General features: G+C 38.5%; 1 protein-coding gene across 7 annotated transcripts in view; it reads right to left on the bottom strand.

The window, feature by feature from the left end:
• The window catches only part of MBD5 (methyl-CpG binding domain protein 5), a 133229-nt gene that overhangs the window by 39140 nt on the left and 76968 nt on the right, over positions 1-17121 (bottom strand). For 5 of the 7 annotated variants that reach the window (XM_065637938.1, XM_065637936.1, XM_065637935.1 and 2 more), the window contains 4 exons: positions 16249-16306; positions 5934-6614; positions 1478-1580; positions 840-1020 (listed from right to left, as the gene is read on the bottom strand). In XM_065637938.1, coding sequence (XP_065494010.1) covers positions 840-1020; positions 1478-1580; positions 5934-6046 — 397 coding nt within the window. In that variant the 5' untranslated portion in view covers positions 6047-6614; positions 16249-16306. The remainder of the gene's footprint in view (positions 1-839; positions 1021-1477; positions 1581-5933; positions 6615-16248; positions 16307-17121) is intronic. The other 2 variants (XM_065637933.1, XM_065637934.1) reach the window with 2 other exon arrangements.

Below are 17121 nucleotides of genomic sequence, written 5' to 3'. Positions count from 1 at the left end.
AAAGCCTCTGCTCTTTTTCAGCTCGAGTGCCGCTGGTGAGGCCAGGACAGGAATGAGCATCCAGCGGCATTTGTACCTCTCTCTCCTGGACTCCTGTGATCTGCACCATCCCACCATCTGCTACCGCTCTCAGGCATCCTTCATCAACTACTCCTGCTCTATCTAGGTCTCCTTTCTCAATAATGTACAGCTGACAGCTTTTTTCACTAGTCCCCAGGTGAACAACCTTACAATTAACAGGATTTGTCGCTCTACCTTTTCTTTCACTCCAGGTCTCTATGATCCCCTCAGTTTTTCAAGATGTTTCGATCTTGTTTGATCGTATCTGTCAACTTCGTCCATCAACAAATTACCTCATTTTTTGTTGATATGGAAAATTAAAATGCTAATCCAGGTTGGTGACCAAAAATAATCCTTGAGAAATTACAGTGGAGATCTTCTCTAGCTGTATATTCTGCCTTGCAATACAATTTCCCATTTAGCCAAGTCCTCAGCCACATTCTAATCCCTTTATAATCACTTTATTCTGCTTCTCTAATTTCCCATGTGACAGAATATCAGACATATTACTACAGTTCCAAAAGATGAGAGCTAATGTATTTTCTTTGTCTAGAACAATCTGATATCTTTTCCACGAAAATCACGCTCTTAGTCTGGGATGACCTGCTTTTTTAGACTCATTTTCTATCTACCTACATCTCTAATTAATACCTTTGTTTTTTCCTTCAATCTGTTTACTATTGCACCATAGATAAATAAGACTTTTGGGGGTGTTTTCTTGGAGTAATTATGTATACTCAAAATCAGGTAATTAAATGATCCTGCACGATTTTACTCACTTGTTCCACCACCAGGACTAGTTAGAACTAGTGAAGGATGTGGTGCTTCCATGCTTTTATGAAGTGCAGCCACAGCAATAATTTTCCTTTTATGTATGCATAGTTTGGTGACATCTTCGTCCGCTTTAACATCTTCAGCAGTTCTCTGCTTCACAGCAGCTCCAGGATCAAAATTAAAGACCTGAGAGTAAAAATTCTAATGTTTAAAATAATGATTATAGGCAGCAAACTCACCAAATATACCTGAACCAAAAATGTTACAGAAAGTTAAATTTGCTCGTGTTTCTTAAAGTTATCTGACTGCGCCTACATTGCTCAAGAGATGAAACAGAAATCAGTGCCTTGTTCTGATTCTCACGTATTATCATGCGAGAATGCACGATGCTGGTGATGGTAGGTTTACAATTTAACAGGAAAATGTTAAAACCCCATAAAAACCAAGTCAAACCAGGTCCCCCCTGAGGGGAAAAGGCAGAGAAAAATTCATTTAGTATTTTACGGTAAATCTTGGGGTGTATACCACTTATCTCATTTTATATATATGATCTGACCAAAGATTAAGTCATAGCGTAGCACATCAGCTGACATAACTGATAAGGATTATAGCACAGTGATCCCAAAATGACGCTTTTCGTTACCTTGGGAAGAACGAGAGGACATTCTAGGCCACACTTGCATGTTCCATCAGTCAGCAAGTAAGTCTTCACCTGCTCCAAGCAGGATAATAAAGACCCACTGGGACTGCAAAGGAACAGAAAGATGAATACAAGCTATTTGATAGGCCAGGAATTTCATCTACCATTCTAACAGTTCACATAGAGTGTTCAAAATAACGCAGCTAAGATGTTGTATTTTTTTTTTAACAGTACTTATTGCTTCTAGTCAAGAACTGAGATGATACTTACCAAAAACAGCCCCGCAAAAAAACATTTTAAAGGAAGATTTTACTATAGAAAAACAAACGCTGCAAGTGCAGAGAAAAGAAAGGAACGGAGATTATCGATATTTACTGATCACATTACAGCCCTGCCTTAGCTACTGCCTAACTACACTAAGATTATTTTTCTCCCCGCTCTGTCCTATAAAGGCACAACAGTCACCTGTACTTTTCAGGACTGAGACCTAATTTTAAAAGAAAAAGAAAACCGCAAAAGTGTTTTTCAAGAAGTACGAGAAAACCGATACAGAAAAGGTAGAACAGGAACAGAACTGTTGCAGTTGCATCTCTTGGTTGCACAAACAATTTGGTTTCATTCAGCTAAAATTTCAACCGTCTCGCTGAAAGCAAGAAATATGACACCAAGAAGCCTGTCCAGTGAGTTTCTGATCAACCGCCCTCGCATTTCTCTATCTCCCACCAGAAAATCATTATCTCCATAGCCAAAAATAGAACATTGGAAATTCTGTTACGCCACAATCACTAATTCATAAGATGAAAAAGTTCTCACGTCATGAGCCTCTAACTTCTGGATTGCTCTTTATTACTGAGCCATCTAAACTGTTTATCAGGGAAAGAATACAATAATTTATGAGGACTGGCTAAAACACTGGTTCTTAATGGCAGCTGTAAATAACCCTTCTTTTAACGAAAACAACTTAAGTGGAATAGTTTGGATCATGCAAACAGCCAGGAGCCAGAATTCCAAACTACGACAAACTTCCGTACTTAAACCCCAATGTATAAACACCTAATTCTGCACAACTAAGTCACATCTAAAGCAACATCTGCAAGTGACATTTGAACTTATGCTGACAGTTTAAATAAGTAATTTATTTGCCAGGCCTGCCCTGAAATAATTATTTTAGTGAGAACTGCCCAGGTTGAATATGTGTAACAGTGACGGTTCTGAGGATAAGGAAGATAAAACAGCAATCTGAAAAGAATGGTGTGGGCACGAAGTGATAGATAAGTCAGAAAGCCAAACCTTCACTATCTTAAATTGAAATATGTAGGGAGCAGGGGGAAATTACTCCTTATTTTGTTTATTTCTTTATTTAAATTTCCGCTATAGACTGGTTAAACCACGGAAAACATCGGAATTTGCTTTACACCATCCCACCTACAGCCCAAATCCCTATGGACACTTTCTGCGCCGCGTAAAGAGCTTGTGTTAAATGACTTCCCTGGGAATACGCTCTGGAGTCAGGATGCCGTTTTATTTGCGTTGGTAAAAAAGGCCTGCAGAGCAGCAAGAGGAAAGCTATACCCTCACACTTCTTTTTTTTTTTTTCCCCCTCCCCATTTCTAGAATTAAGCAATTTTAAATACCCTTCCTTGGTGTGCAGTTTGCCTGGGCACACGTAACCAGTTCAGGCACTGAATCTGTGGCCCGTGGGATTCAGCATCCCTACTGCACACACGTGCACAGTCATTTGTTCACAAGAAACAACCAAATTAAAAAAGGGCCAATTTTTCTGTTTCTGCCTTGTTCCTGGGCAGACCTATGTAATTGCAAAGTATATTTTGCATGTAAAGATCTTCTCATCTTTCTATACTGCAAAGGGTAAACAGCAGCTTCCTTTGTAAGAAACTACCACTGAGCTCATCCAGAGGCTTTTGGATCCCAAAGAAAGAAGAAAGAGTAAATTATAAAATATATTAGGATGTGTTACTGACAGTTCTGAAATCTTTTCCTATTATTAAAGTGCTTTTCTCAGTTTATTCCACTGATGACTCAGCTGAAGAAGAGATCTAGGTCCTACTTTAAGGCTGTAGCACTTTTTTTACTAAGAAAAGCACTGAGACTCAACTCAGTGCTTTTACCAGGTAAGAAAAACTAGCTAATTAATGGATTTAATCCAAAGCAACTGTGGACAGCTGATGGAAAAGCATTCCTGCTTTATAAGGAAGCACAAATACAGTGAGTCCTCATTCAGCTGGGATCATCTATTCTTGTTAAATCATGTCAGATCTTAATATATACACTAATTTTCCCTTGCATAGCTTTGGAGTCAATATTGTTTGACCTTTCGTTCTCTCAATAACCGCCGTGCATATTTTCAGGTGGTTCTTCCTTCCGAAGGGCAGAGCAGCCCTGGAGCAGTTACCCAGAGGGGTTGCGGAAACTCAAACCCTGAAGGTGCAGCTGGTGAAACCAAGGGCTGACCCGAGCGAGTGCTGCCATTATCGCTGGATTATTTGACTTCCATCCTTTCCAACCAACACGTTCCTGCGCCTTTCACCAAATAAGAAGGTAAGAGCCACCGACCACACCAAGTGCATTGTCTATAGTGTTCCCTTTCATCAAAACAGCTTGGAGAAGGCGAGCAGAAAATTAACCATTGGATTAAAGAGAAAAAAAATACATGGGCAAAACTTGGGAGGAGGGCAGAAATAATACAAACCTCCCCAAGCTGAAAAAGGCAACTGGTAAACCCAATTAATAGGGTCAATTAGCATAAAAGCAGTGTTTTCCACAAGGAAATTAAGAGCAGAAGTATTAAAAAGTCCCCTTGAATTAAGAGAACATATACAAAAATATAGGAAAGCAAATAACTGTCAGAACTACACCAACATTTACTAGTTGATAAATATGAAAGATATCTGCTTGAAGCAGCAGCACAAGCTTCACGGCCTGCTTCTTACAGCCACACAAAAAGAGATTTGGAAGCAGGTAAGATCACCAGGTATATAAAAATACCAGAGCATTATACGTTTTGATGCCTGGATATCGAGACGATAGGGAAAAACAAAAAAAACCCACCACTTTTTTTTTTGGTCATTGATTTTTAACTAAGGCAGAGGCCCAGTAAATTACAGCTTTAATGAGAAATACAAGGGAAGGCAATTTATCTTTAACGTGCGTATCGCTGGCATGGATTTTGTTTGATTCTGCTAATTAAGAATACAAACAAGAAATCCCGGAATGCATTTGATCTTTTATGGTAGAGTTTAGTGTAAAATTGGAGTATGTTTTGACTCATTATTTTGTATCAGTAATACATAAAACGTTCTGAAGAAGTGGTTCTTTTAATCACAGAACAGTGGAATAAGACTAAGCAAATAACCGACTGATAATTGTTTAGGCTTCTGTGATGTAAACCTGATGTACCCGTATTTTGTTAAAGCTGACTTTGATCTTTTTTCCAATAACATTTAATTTGTAGTCTGTTTATCTGAATGCATTAATTTAATAGTAATTTCAAGAGATTTCTTTGTGACTGTTTCAGGGTGAAGCAAAAGAATCCAATAAGCTAGCAAAATAAACAAACAAAATACCTAAAGCTCCAAATTTAGGCTTGTGTTCCCTTTTCTTCTACACGAGAAATGTGAGGAATCTGTAGTAGTAAATCTTGCTGGAGAACGTCAGTGACACTGAACACAGAACCTTTACAAGGCGTATAAAAACTGATGCTTTCTACAGCTACTAAGCAGTTAAACGACTTAAATTTTGTTTCAAAAGCGAGTATGTAAACCACAAAAGTCTAATGGAGATCTGGAACATAAATCCAGGAAAGAGTTGGGGAAGAAGAGCTGCAGAATGGCAGGATCTGCATGAACTGAGCTGAAGACTTGTGCAAACAGAAGAAGAAAGTCCCACTCGACCTCACCCTCCCTGAACTCTTCACATGCCTGATCACGGCTTTAAACTCCACCAGCAAAGACTTACAGAAGTCCCGTGTTGGTGCAAGGAAAAAGCAATATCTACGTGTATGGGAGTAGGAAAAAGACAGCAGAGATTCCTCGTGATCTCAGGTGTGGCACATGACTAAACAACCGGTTGGTTTCACCGTAAGAGGTTTGAATAATAAAGATATTAAGTAAGGTTAAATCTGCTACTGCTCAGCTCTGAAATATGTGTGACAATAATAACTAATAAAGAACTATTCATGCCTGAAGCTAAACGTATAGTAAGGATTATGAAATTTTCAAGACCAAGCAATATTAGATTTGAGAGTACATTAAGGGCATGCAAATGGCACAACCGACTTAAGCGGACTCCACTAATATCAGCAGAAAAAATGATCTCGTGCTTCCAAAAGCACAAGCCCTCGGAGTTTTCGAGTACAAAAGATTAGCTGAGTCGCTAATTTACCATGTTCTGGCAAAACTACAGCAAAACCAAAAGCAGTCCCCACCGGAGATAACCTTACCTGATATAGAGCACTCCGCTTTGGTCCACCCGCCGCTGCCACCCAACGGGAACTTGCACTGCTGGTGGCCCTCCATCCGTGTCCCCTCCGTCACACTCCTTTCCACCATTCATTTTTCTGTTTCTGTTTATGAGTCTTCAAAGATATCAACAGTAAGATGATATCCTTTTACTATATGGCATCATGGCCTCCCAAAGAAGGCCATTCAGTACACTTTTCCCCAAATTGTACAAAGTGCATTGGGAGGCTCCAGCTCAGTTTGAAACCAAGTCCTTAAAAGTGGCCATTTTTGTTAATGAGTCAGTTTCCCATTATAATCCACATTAAATATGCAATGTTTAACTCCTTATATATTCATAAGGATGAACTATATAGATAAAAATTAGTGCTTCCAACTTGGGAAAATCGTAATTCACCAATCCTTTGTTACCTGTCAGAAAGGAGAATGGGGAAAAAGAGAATTTCTAGTTCAACAGCATGGCTCCAAGCTTGATGACTGTCTAAATAACTTGTATTTTGTGAAAGCTTGTCTCATTTTTATAAATATGAGTCAGATCTAATACCTCCAGGTATTATACCCTTTATATGCCACATTCTTTTTGTTTTCTTTTTATCTTCCATTCATGATCCAAGTTGTCTTCTTGAGTTTCTTTCATGACTCCCTGGCTCCAATGAAACAGCCTGAAAAATACAGATATAAAAAACACGTGAGCCATTTTCAGCCCAGTTCAGTAATTCACAAAGATGTATACAGCTGCATCCATTTAAAGAGCTTACGATCAAAATTTTAAATGTCACTAGAACCATCAAAATAAGGCTTAGCCTTATCCTGCCAGCACACTCTATATATGGGTGCAATGGAGCTACGTCTCAAAACCTAAGGGAGTGCAACTATTATTAAATAGTTAATGTACAGTTTGGGTGTATTAAGGGACATATTTTTTAATTGGATAGTTTCACATGTGCTTCTATTCTGAATTATCAACAGACGATTAGCTCAATTAGCACCCTTTAAAACTGTTTATAAAACCGAATGGATTTAATGTGAAGGAAGCTGCTCCCAGGACCAATAGTATCCATAAAAATGGAAAACCCCTGCATTTAGACTAAATTAAAATAATCATTTCTTACAAGAAAATTGTAAAATAAAAAGGGAAAAGCCAGCATCAATGCACTGATCTCGGAATACTTATGAAACAATTGAATAACATAAGTAATAATTCCCCCCATACGACTATACCATATGAACAAATATTCATGAAAGAAGTTCACAATAACCACAATATACTCCCAAAGTAGTTTTTGAAGCTGACCAGGTGAGACTTAACTCTTGAGACTGGACATTTTATTAAGGTGAGACAAACATGGAATATGCAATTAAAATAGTAAATACATTGAAAAAACAACAATCCTCGAAGTCAGCTGTAAGATGGCACTGACGACTATTGTAGTAACAGGTTTTATTTGGAACTGCATGTCAATTCTGTGTTATTCCTAATACCAATGTCATGTTAACATTTTGAAACATAGTCAATGTACCACTTACGTGGTACATTCTCTTTGGATGTGCTACTTATAAAGTTCGAAATGCTACATAAAGAAAAAAATAGCCATGGTATTTACAAGTAGGACGTGGACTAGGAAGAAGCTGGCTGGACATACCCCTTGGACTAAGGTGCTGAAATCTAAAGAATAGAGAGTGCAATTTTCAGAATAAATAGTGTCATTTTCTGCAGTACAAAACCCTCTAGAATAGCCCAGCACTGTTTTGTAGGGATCTGTTTCAACTTTCCTATACTCTGGAGCACTCGGAGAGGGTGTAATCCTTGGCCAGCCAAAACGGGGGGGAGGGATGACGAGACTATGAGAGAATGGTTTGGGTTGAAGGGACCTTACAAGCCCATCCAGTGCCCCCCTGCCATGAGCAGGGACATCTGCACCAGCTCAGGTTGCTCAGAGCCCCGTCCAGCCTGGCCTGGGATGTCTCCAGGGATGGTTCAGCCACCACCTCTCTGGCCAACCTGGGCCAGGCTCTCACCACCCTCAATGTAAAAAAATATCTTATATCTAGTCTGGATCTCCCCGAAGACAAGAGGTGCCCAGCGGAGCAGCTCAGGTGCACGGGTGGCTTTGTTCAGCAGATGCCACCTGGAGATGGGATCCCACCCGGAGGTGGGAGCGTTTCCACGGCCTGGCCAGGACCTCAGCCTTGTAAAAACGCCTTCACACACAGAAGGTGATTCACAGTGTGCATGATTAAAAAGATGCATTTATCTTCCAGAGGTGAGGCCGAAAAGATAATTTCAAATCAAGCAACACTTAAATGTACAATGAGCAAAGTGCATTTGTAACAAACCTCAAAGCATCTCTGCATATTTTTTAATGATTTCCTGTGCTTTGTTAGCAAGAGGTTCAAACTGAGCCGAATTCCAAAGAACACGAATGTTGCATTTCTGCTAATTAGTTTTCAGATGAAGATGTTGCTTGGGCCAGGGTCTCACCACCCTCAGTGGCTAAAGTTTCCGCCTTATATCTAGTCAGAATTTCCCCTCGTTTAGTTTAAAACCATCACCCCTTGTCCTATGGCAACAGGCCCTGCTAAAAAAGTCTGTCCCCATCTTTCTTTTTAGGCCCCTTTTAAGGCCTTACAGGCCGCAGGTCACTGACAGGGGAGGTGACCAGGCCCCAGGTGACCAGTGAAGGTCAGAGTGAAGGTCACACGAAGCACCTTGAGATCTCTCATATGAAAATAATCTACCCTTTAATCTTTACATTCGGTGCACAGAAATAGGATTTGGAGAGCGCTTGGCAACAGTTCAGGACTCTATCAGGCTTTCAGTTTAGAAGTTTTGGTGTTCGATTGGTTTTATCCCAGTTAAGGCTGAAGACGACGTTTCATCAAAACCAAGACAGAATTCACCTTCGGGTTTCAGCATTATTGCTGAATGCTGCATTGGCATTTGTATTGTAGGTCCCACGTATGGCTAAAATAGGTAGATAATTTTCCCATTATTATTAACAAGAATTAACTCTCTGTAATACAGTAAAACCAGAATCAGAAAATATGTAATTTAAAATACTGGAAGCAAACAGCGCAGAGAAAGTTGCTCCTCTCTTAGCGCAATCTTGCTGTGGCTCATGTTGCTATTTAGGGCGATTGCACTGGATCCATTACGAGAAAATAATAGCCATCAATTTCTTTTTTGAACGATCAGCAAGAGATGCTTTGAAGTAACCTTATATTTCTACTGTTTCTGCAATGCTCCACCTCAGCTAACATCCTATCCCATCACCACCATAATACTTATTCTCATCTAATCAGATAAACCATTTTTCTGTACTGCACATAGCCTGAAATGATACGAAAAGAAGCAAAAGAATTCACTTAACTGCTTCTGCTGTGGAAAATATTGAAATATTTTTATTCGATACAATGAATTGGAATAAAATGTCTGCTTCAATCATATACCTTCCATCAAAGTTTATTATTTGTACGACTTTTTCTGGAAGAGTACTAGAGGCTAAAGAACTGTAAATAACACAAGCACTCGAGTGATGTAAAAAGTAAAAATGAATCCGAGCACAGGTATGATGATCCATTTTCCATTCTTCCCCAGGTACGAAACCCACCACGCTCACCCTTAAGCAGAAAACAGTGAAAAATGCTATTCATATCACCAAAGTTTGACCTTTTCTCTTGCAATTCGCTGTGCCCATATGCAAGTTGGGGTCTGCGAGGACACACTGATGTGTCTGTGTGCAAGGAATTGCAGACAAGAGGGCATAGGCTCCCTGGAAGCTTCTGAGGACACGGCTCAACAGTGTGTAACCAGCCATGGTGTAGTACACAGCTAATCAGTGTGTAACTAGCCATGGTTTATAGGAAAACACTCATGGAAGTGAGATTTTTTTTCACTAAACCCCATGCAGATTTCCACAAAATGCAGGCAATAAAATACTGAGTACATATTGTAACCATTGCGTATTTCTATGAATGGTAAAAGTAAGAGGTTGCGTCGATGTTTTGGTACAGAAATGCTTCACTAAACCGCATGTGCAGAGCTGCTATGCATTATTTTATTTAACTGCATAACACTACAGAAAAGTTAAGCATAGTAGAGGTCTCTCCCAGAAGAGTTAATCCTCTTAAATCTGATTCAACAAAGGACATCTTTTACATTTTCCCAATAAGAATTTATCAGCCGAAAAAAGAAAATGGAGCTAAGGAAGACAGCAGTGAAAGAGGATGAGAGTCACTTAAACCAGGCTGGGTCTGGCTCTTGTTCACCCCATGGCGTCGGCTGGTTTTATAATACATTTTATATGATAAAGCAGCCTAGACGAGGAGCTGCAAGTTTCAAGGGACGAGTGGAGGGGACAGTGGCACAGCTCCATCACATCTGGCAAACTGTGATTGAAAAAAGACATTTACATCCCAGGAGGGATCAGCCTGACCGTCAGTTCTCTGACACACAGAGCATCCATTTGACTACTCAAACCTCTGCATTTCTTCCCAGTCCAGAATCTTCCAACTCAATTGCAGAAAAATCCCGTCTCTTTTGATGTACCATTTTCCTCTTCTCCATCAAAGTGTTCTATCTGAAGTATTTTGGATTGGGATAGAAAGTATTCGGATTTTGGACCAAATCCAAAGTATGTTGGACACTGGGTTCTATCCAAAGGCCTGATTTTCATCAACCCATGTAATAAATACCTCTTCTCTGTAATCTCGTAACAACTCCAGACAACTCATGTTATCTCACCACGAGTAACACAACTTGCCACATCTAAATCAATTACTTCTTTTTTCTGTGTGCCAAGACATGCCGTTTACATTTGTTTTGCAGTCCAGTTTCATTACAATATGCTTAAAAATATTTCATTGGAGAACTATGCAAAACTACACGGAATTGTTTCCCCCTTTTAGTCCCCTCAAACCCCTCCTGCTATGGAAAATTTCTGCTTAATTTTCATATGCTGAAAGTATGTTTTTGATTTTTAAGGCAACTGTCTCACTTTTTGGAATGCTGCATTCTAGGAAGTCTCTTTGCACATTCAGCTATTAATGTTTACTTTAACAATTTTCTGGTCAAGCGGTAAAACAGAAAACTTGGCACAAAGTAATAAAAAACTTAAATTAGATACTCATAGTCAGGATTCAGATCTATCACACATGATATGAACACCAATGTAACATTTATTTTATCAATAAGTGGACATAAAGCCAGTTAAGACAAATTTCGACAGCCTAATGTTACAAAGATGCTCCATTACTTTTTTCTTACATGAACTTCTAAGTGTGCCTAAAGTGATGCCTCTCTGACGCACAAAAGCCAGTGCTTACTTATAGAATGATCAGATTTCGGGTATAAAGTTTTGCCGAAGTACACAACACACCGCTTAGAGATACAAATAGAAATCTCCCTTCCCAGGCCTTCCTTTCAAACACAGAAAACCTACAAAATACATTGAGAAACAGAAATGCCCTCAAATCACAGTTTTAGGGTTTTAGAACTAACAGGAAGTTTTAGTGTATTAAACAGCATTATTTTCAAACCACGCAGGATTAAAATGAGTTTTTATTTAGTTATCGCTTGCACATTATTAATCTGTTTAAGTCTATAAAAGAAATTAGTTGGGATTCTCCTGTATCATGTAGTAAATACAAATGTTGCATCACGTTTTGGGAATGCTTTTCCATTTTGAAGAGCGGCAGTCTCTTGACTAATTCGATTGGTATTGAATACTTCGCGAAGCCCTATTTTTAGGCGACTGATTCAACAAACAAATGTGCTTAACGCATAAAGGAAACCTTTCTTCAACCTTATCTCATTGTAGTGGTATCCAGGACTATAGCACAGCTGTATACATGATATACTCTGCCTTTGGTTTGAGAAAGACATCTTCATCTTACTCATAAATACAGAGTATTCACAGTACATTGCAACAACCAGAAAATTGATCTCTACTGAATAACTTAATTAAAATGATACATGTTAAATTGCCCCAGTGCCACATTGGTTTATACCAGTCCATCTACCTTTGGTATTAAATTATTTTGAACTGTGTCTAGTACAGCCTTATTTTGTACTGTAACAAGGCTTATGTATTCCCAATTTATACTACTTTTGATGTTGTAGAACTTTTTAGGCTCGGAAGACCCCAAATTTAACCACACTATAAAATGACAGCTATTTGGATGGATTTAGACAGAAATAGGGGGGGAAAAAAAAAAAATCAAGACTCCTGGCCACTGTACTGGTTTCCCAATCCACAGTCAACGACCTGTACCAGTAACCCAGTGGACATGGCCCAGCTCAGCCTCTCCCACCTCCATGGGGTTGGACAGAATCCTGCAGTATCTGGTTTCCTGCGCTGCTGGACCAACGCCAGCACTTCAGACCTGCTAAGTAGGAATCTACACTAATAAAACAATTTTCAGTTGTGTCATGGATAGATAGGGCAAGATTCTCATGGAGAAGGGTCAACTTATGTTCATGCCAAGAAAGGCCTTGAGGGGCTGGAGCGAGTTGAGAGAAGGGAACGGAGCTGGGGAAGGGGCTGGAGCACAAGTGTGTTGGGAGCGGCTGAGGGAGCTGGGCGTTCAGCTGGAGAACAGGAGCTGAGGGGAGACCTTCTGATCTCTGACCTGCCTGAAAGGAGCTTGGAGCCAGGGGGGGTCGGGCTCTGCTCCCCAGGAACAAGCGCCAGGACCAGAGGAAACGGCCTCAAGTTGCACCAGGGGAGGCTGAGGTTGGATCTTGGGAACAATTTCTTCCCCAAAGGGCTGTGGGGCATTGGAACAGGCTGCCCAGGGCAGTGCTGGAGTCACCATCCCTGGAGGGGCTGGACAGATGGACATGAGGTTCTCAGGGACATGGGGCAGTGCCAGCAGTGGGGGAACGGTTGGTCTTGAGGATCTTAAAGGTCTTTTCCAACCAAAATGATTCTATTCTATATTTTAGCTGATCACTAAGAGCACATAGTAGCAACCTCTTCTTTTGGAGCATTTTGGCCCAGCATGCTGTTAACTACTCAGAAGTTGTTAACCCTTACATACGATATCCTTCCTGCCAGGTAAAAATGTGGAGTTCATTGAGCTGCAAAATATCCTCAATTGAGGAGATTTAACTGCGTCATTAACAGTTGTCCAAGCAATGGCTGAGCTGTGAAGAAGCGCGGTTCTTTTAGCATCCTTTATTTAGTGTACGGCTGGTACCAAACCCCAAAACTGTAACACATCTATCTCTGTAAATCCTGGAGTTGGGAACAACGGAGGTTTCCACTTTCTATGAGGGAATGGAGAAGGTAAATCCTTTCAAGAACCTCCTTTGTGCACACACATGCACATCTGCGTACACAGAGCATCTCTGAAAGCGTTTTGACAAAGAGCAACGCTGAACTACGCGACAATCAAAAAAGATGGCAGGAAACAAAAGGATTTTCTTTGTGAACCTCGGCTCTGCCTACTCAATAAGAATTTAATAAATACAACAGTCCATAGAAGAATACAGAAGAGTCATAATGTTCTTTCAGGCCTTCCGCCACATTAATTTTTTTCTTTACAAGGGAAATAGGTCAAAACTGCATGCGAGACAGGCCTACTTTACTGCCAAAATAATGTAAGCACTCAGATTTTTTTTTAAAATTAAGACGAATATTTGGTATACAATTTAAATTAACCAAGATATTATGCAGGTAAGCATCATGTCACTATTATCAAAACCTTTCTTAGAGAATATTATGAAATACAATATTACTAACCTAAATGTTAATAAGAAGTGAAGCAACGTCATTACATCAACTTCGCAACTTTAGGGGAACTCTTAGAGTGAAACAAGGAACTTGTATATTATACAATGTCCATCTTCAGCAACCTACAAATCCAGGAAAATCAAACCTGGACTTGGATGTTTTCAATTTTTTTCTAATGGCCAAAAGCCATTCGTACATTTACTTTTCAATGGTCTTGTTTCAATCTGTGGGCATAAAGCTTTATCAATTTTACACAAACTGGTTATTTTTTTTTTTATTACACAGCAAGTACAGTATTACATAGCAGGAAGGAGTTGCAAAGCGAGGTTCCTAGCTGAAGATTTTAAAGGACTGAGCTTTCTGTAATATAAAGAGAATTTATACTTGAACTCTTTTTCTGAACAGCTTTTCTACAGTTCTTTTAGTTCTTTCTTCATCATGCAGTGATGATACATCACCAGTTCTGCAACTGGGAAGGCCACTTTTTGGGGGCTTTATTTGAATAGGAATTTCTGTCTCCTCTAAAACCTATCTTGCCATTAGAAAGCCACAGTTTTTAAAATATTTTGCTTTCGTTGGTGTAACACTTTTCCAGAATTTAGTATTTTGGAACAAGCATGAGTAAATCTTAATCTTCTGTGGCTTTGGGGATCTTTCATGGTTATACCACTGAAACATTTCTACAGCAATTGTCACTCTGTGAGCTCTGTAAGAAACTACTGAGCTCTAGAAGAGTCTATCAAGGAAAGTTACCACATCAAGAAAAAAGATGACTGCAAAATGTGGACGAAAAGAAATTATCTGTGCCTACAAGAGAGAGAATTTCAGACCTTGCAAGACTTACTGCCACAACAGAAGAGGATATTAATAGAAAAAAAAAATCTGCTTTGTCACAGTGGGATTGCTCTCAGCAACACAACACACAGATTCATTAGGAAATGACCACATTTATCCAAAAAAGGAATAAGGGAGTTAAAATTAGTATAAACTTAAAACTCTAATAGCAACACACTGATTATTATGAAATGATTTAGCTATGAATAGTTTAAAGTTTCAGGCCGAAGTTAAAATTACTGCAAAGGGAGATCCAAGCACATGAATAAACAAATACTAAACAACTTCTTTCAATTCTCATGTTTCAGGCTTCCAAAAATCTGAAATTATTAAATATAGTTTTATAATGGTTTTATAATGAAGATTATATGAATTTCAGGAACATCTGACACAGAATGTTCTTAAGGTATCTAATAAATAGGTAATAACTATTTGTAATTGTTCAGTTCTACTTGGCAGCTTTGCTGTATGTTATTGACTTACTGGTTACAAGGGAAATATAAATTTGTGAAAACAAAAAAGTTAATTTTAAAAGAAAAGAATATTTAAATGTAACTATTTCAAGACCTGAACATGAAAAGCCAATTAGATTTTAGATAAGCAGTTAAAGAAAGGAAAAAATGAAATTGCTGGAAATATGGTGAAAGGCTCCAACCTGCTGGCATAACGATTACCAGATTAGCCCCAGATCTGCATTAACTGTGCAGCGTGATTGCAAAAATTAAGCAATAAATGGTAAAAATGTAAATCATACTCCCATATCTCAAATGCAGAGGGCTCAGTAAACTATATAAACCTCCTTTGTGTTAGACATCTGAAGTTCAGGACACAGCAATTTTTAAATCATTTGAATAATTCAGACTGAGTTTCTGTGCAAGAGAATGTCAGAAACATAGTAGGATTGCAAATTAAACCTGTAAATTATGCTTTTGTGCCAAAGTAATAAGTCACATGACTATACTATTTTTAGACAGATGTATTTTTTTTCTCCAAGTGCTATTTTTTAAATTGTTTACTGAATTATGTATCTCTACTCAGCAATTTCCCTCGTGAAAATACTCTTAAGATATTAAAAAAATATGATAGCATAAAAATCAGCTATTCAGACAACTTAATGCAAACTCTCCGGCCTTATCTGGCACAAACGTAATAGTGCTTGAGAGCCTGGGCTGCCTCTCTGAAATCCAGTCCGATATGATAGATGACTCTCTAGCATTAGTAGATTATTACTCACTGTCTTTCCATGATATACTAATTGAATGCGTAAGTATTTGGAGAATTTGGCCCTGCTGTTTTATTTAAGACATAGACAGCTCTGTTTTCTAAAAGAGGACTCAGAAATTCAAGGACATTTAAAAAAAAAAGAGTGGGTGATTTTAATCCTTTTAAATGCCTTCACTCCGTTAAAAATATGACGAATATTTATTTATTGATATACAAGAAGTCTATTAATTATAACTTCGATAATTTTTAAATTAATCTCTATGAAGATTTGCATCCACGACCTTTCCTTCTATAGCTTATTTTTCTACTTGCACTGGTCTGAGTCAGCTGTTTTATGAATATATCATTCAATTTAAAAATGATCTTTCTCAGCCCTCATATTAACACTTCACATTTGATTTTGTTATTTAAGATATATGAAATAAACAATGCAAATATATAGTATTTTTTAATATACTAATTAACAGTAAGGCAAACGATTTAAAAAATAAAAAAGTCTGACCTTTTTCCTCATTAAGCATTAGATTAAAGGTGGATATGTTCATCTTGTTCATTCCAAGCTGAAAAACAAAGAATCCGTTGAAACAGAAGATAAGCAATTGTAAGCAATATAGTCCACTTACCATTTTAAGATTTCAATGTTAAATGATTCTTAATTACTCCTTCATATTTATAAAAACTTAACCAGAGAGGTTTCTTAGAATATCGTTTCTCCTTTGAAACGCTGAAATAAATACCTGTTTCCATAAAACGTATTTTGTACACGCTTCATTTCCATAAAACATCATGGGCACAGAAAGAATTATATTTAAGAAAATGTTAACGTAAAATCTACTCTAAAGTTTAAACAGTATTCCAGCAACAAAGACGATAAAGTTCTTGACTGTACACACATCACTAGTTTCAAATAAGATTTGGCGCCTCATGAGTGAAAAAATCTCTTTTCCGTCTGGCTGTCCCATCCCCTTCACTCAGAGACTTGCTTTTAAGAAAGCCAAGATATTATACTTTTAGCCTACTAAAATCAGCAAAGTACCTAAATGTTAGAGTCTGTGTATTGTTGAGTTGAATTTTTATATGATGATTATCAGACGTATTCACACTGACACCTTAATAAGGATAAATTTCATTGCCCAATGAACTGTGAAGACTGCAGCCTGGCTTCTAGAAAATTCAATGTTTGTTTTTACGATAATAAAAAGTGTTCTATTCTCTGCTTCAGTACAGGGGTTGTGAAACTCTCCTTGGAGGTGTTTTGCCATCCAAACAGGACATGGTTGGGTTTAATGGAGAGCAAGACGGTACCTGGTAAGGACGCCCAGCTCTGTCCTGTCTGTATCCATGGCTTTGCTCACTCCATGTGCTATAAAACCTG

Source organism: Caloenas nicobarica, chromosome 6, assembly GCF_036013445.1.
Source record: "Caloenas nicobarica isolate bCalNic1 chromosome 6, bCalNic1.hap1, whole genome shotgun sequence".
Taxonomy (NCBI): Eukaryota; Metazoa; Chordata; class Aves; order Columbiformes; family Columbidae; genus Caloenas; species Caloenas nicobarica.
Note: the sequence above shows the minus strand (reverse complement) of the source record. Positions and strands in the feature narration are given on the sequence as shown.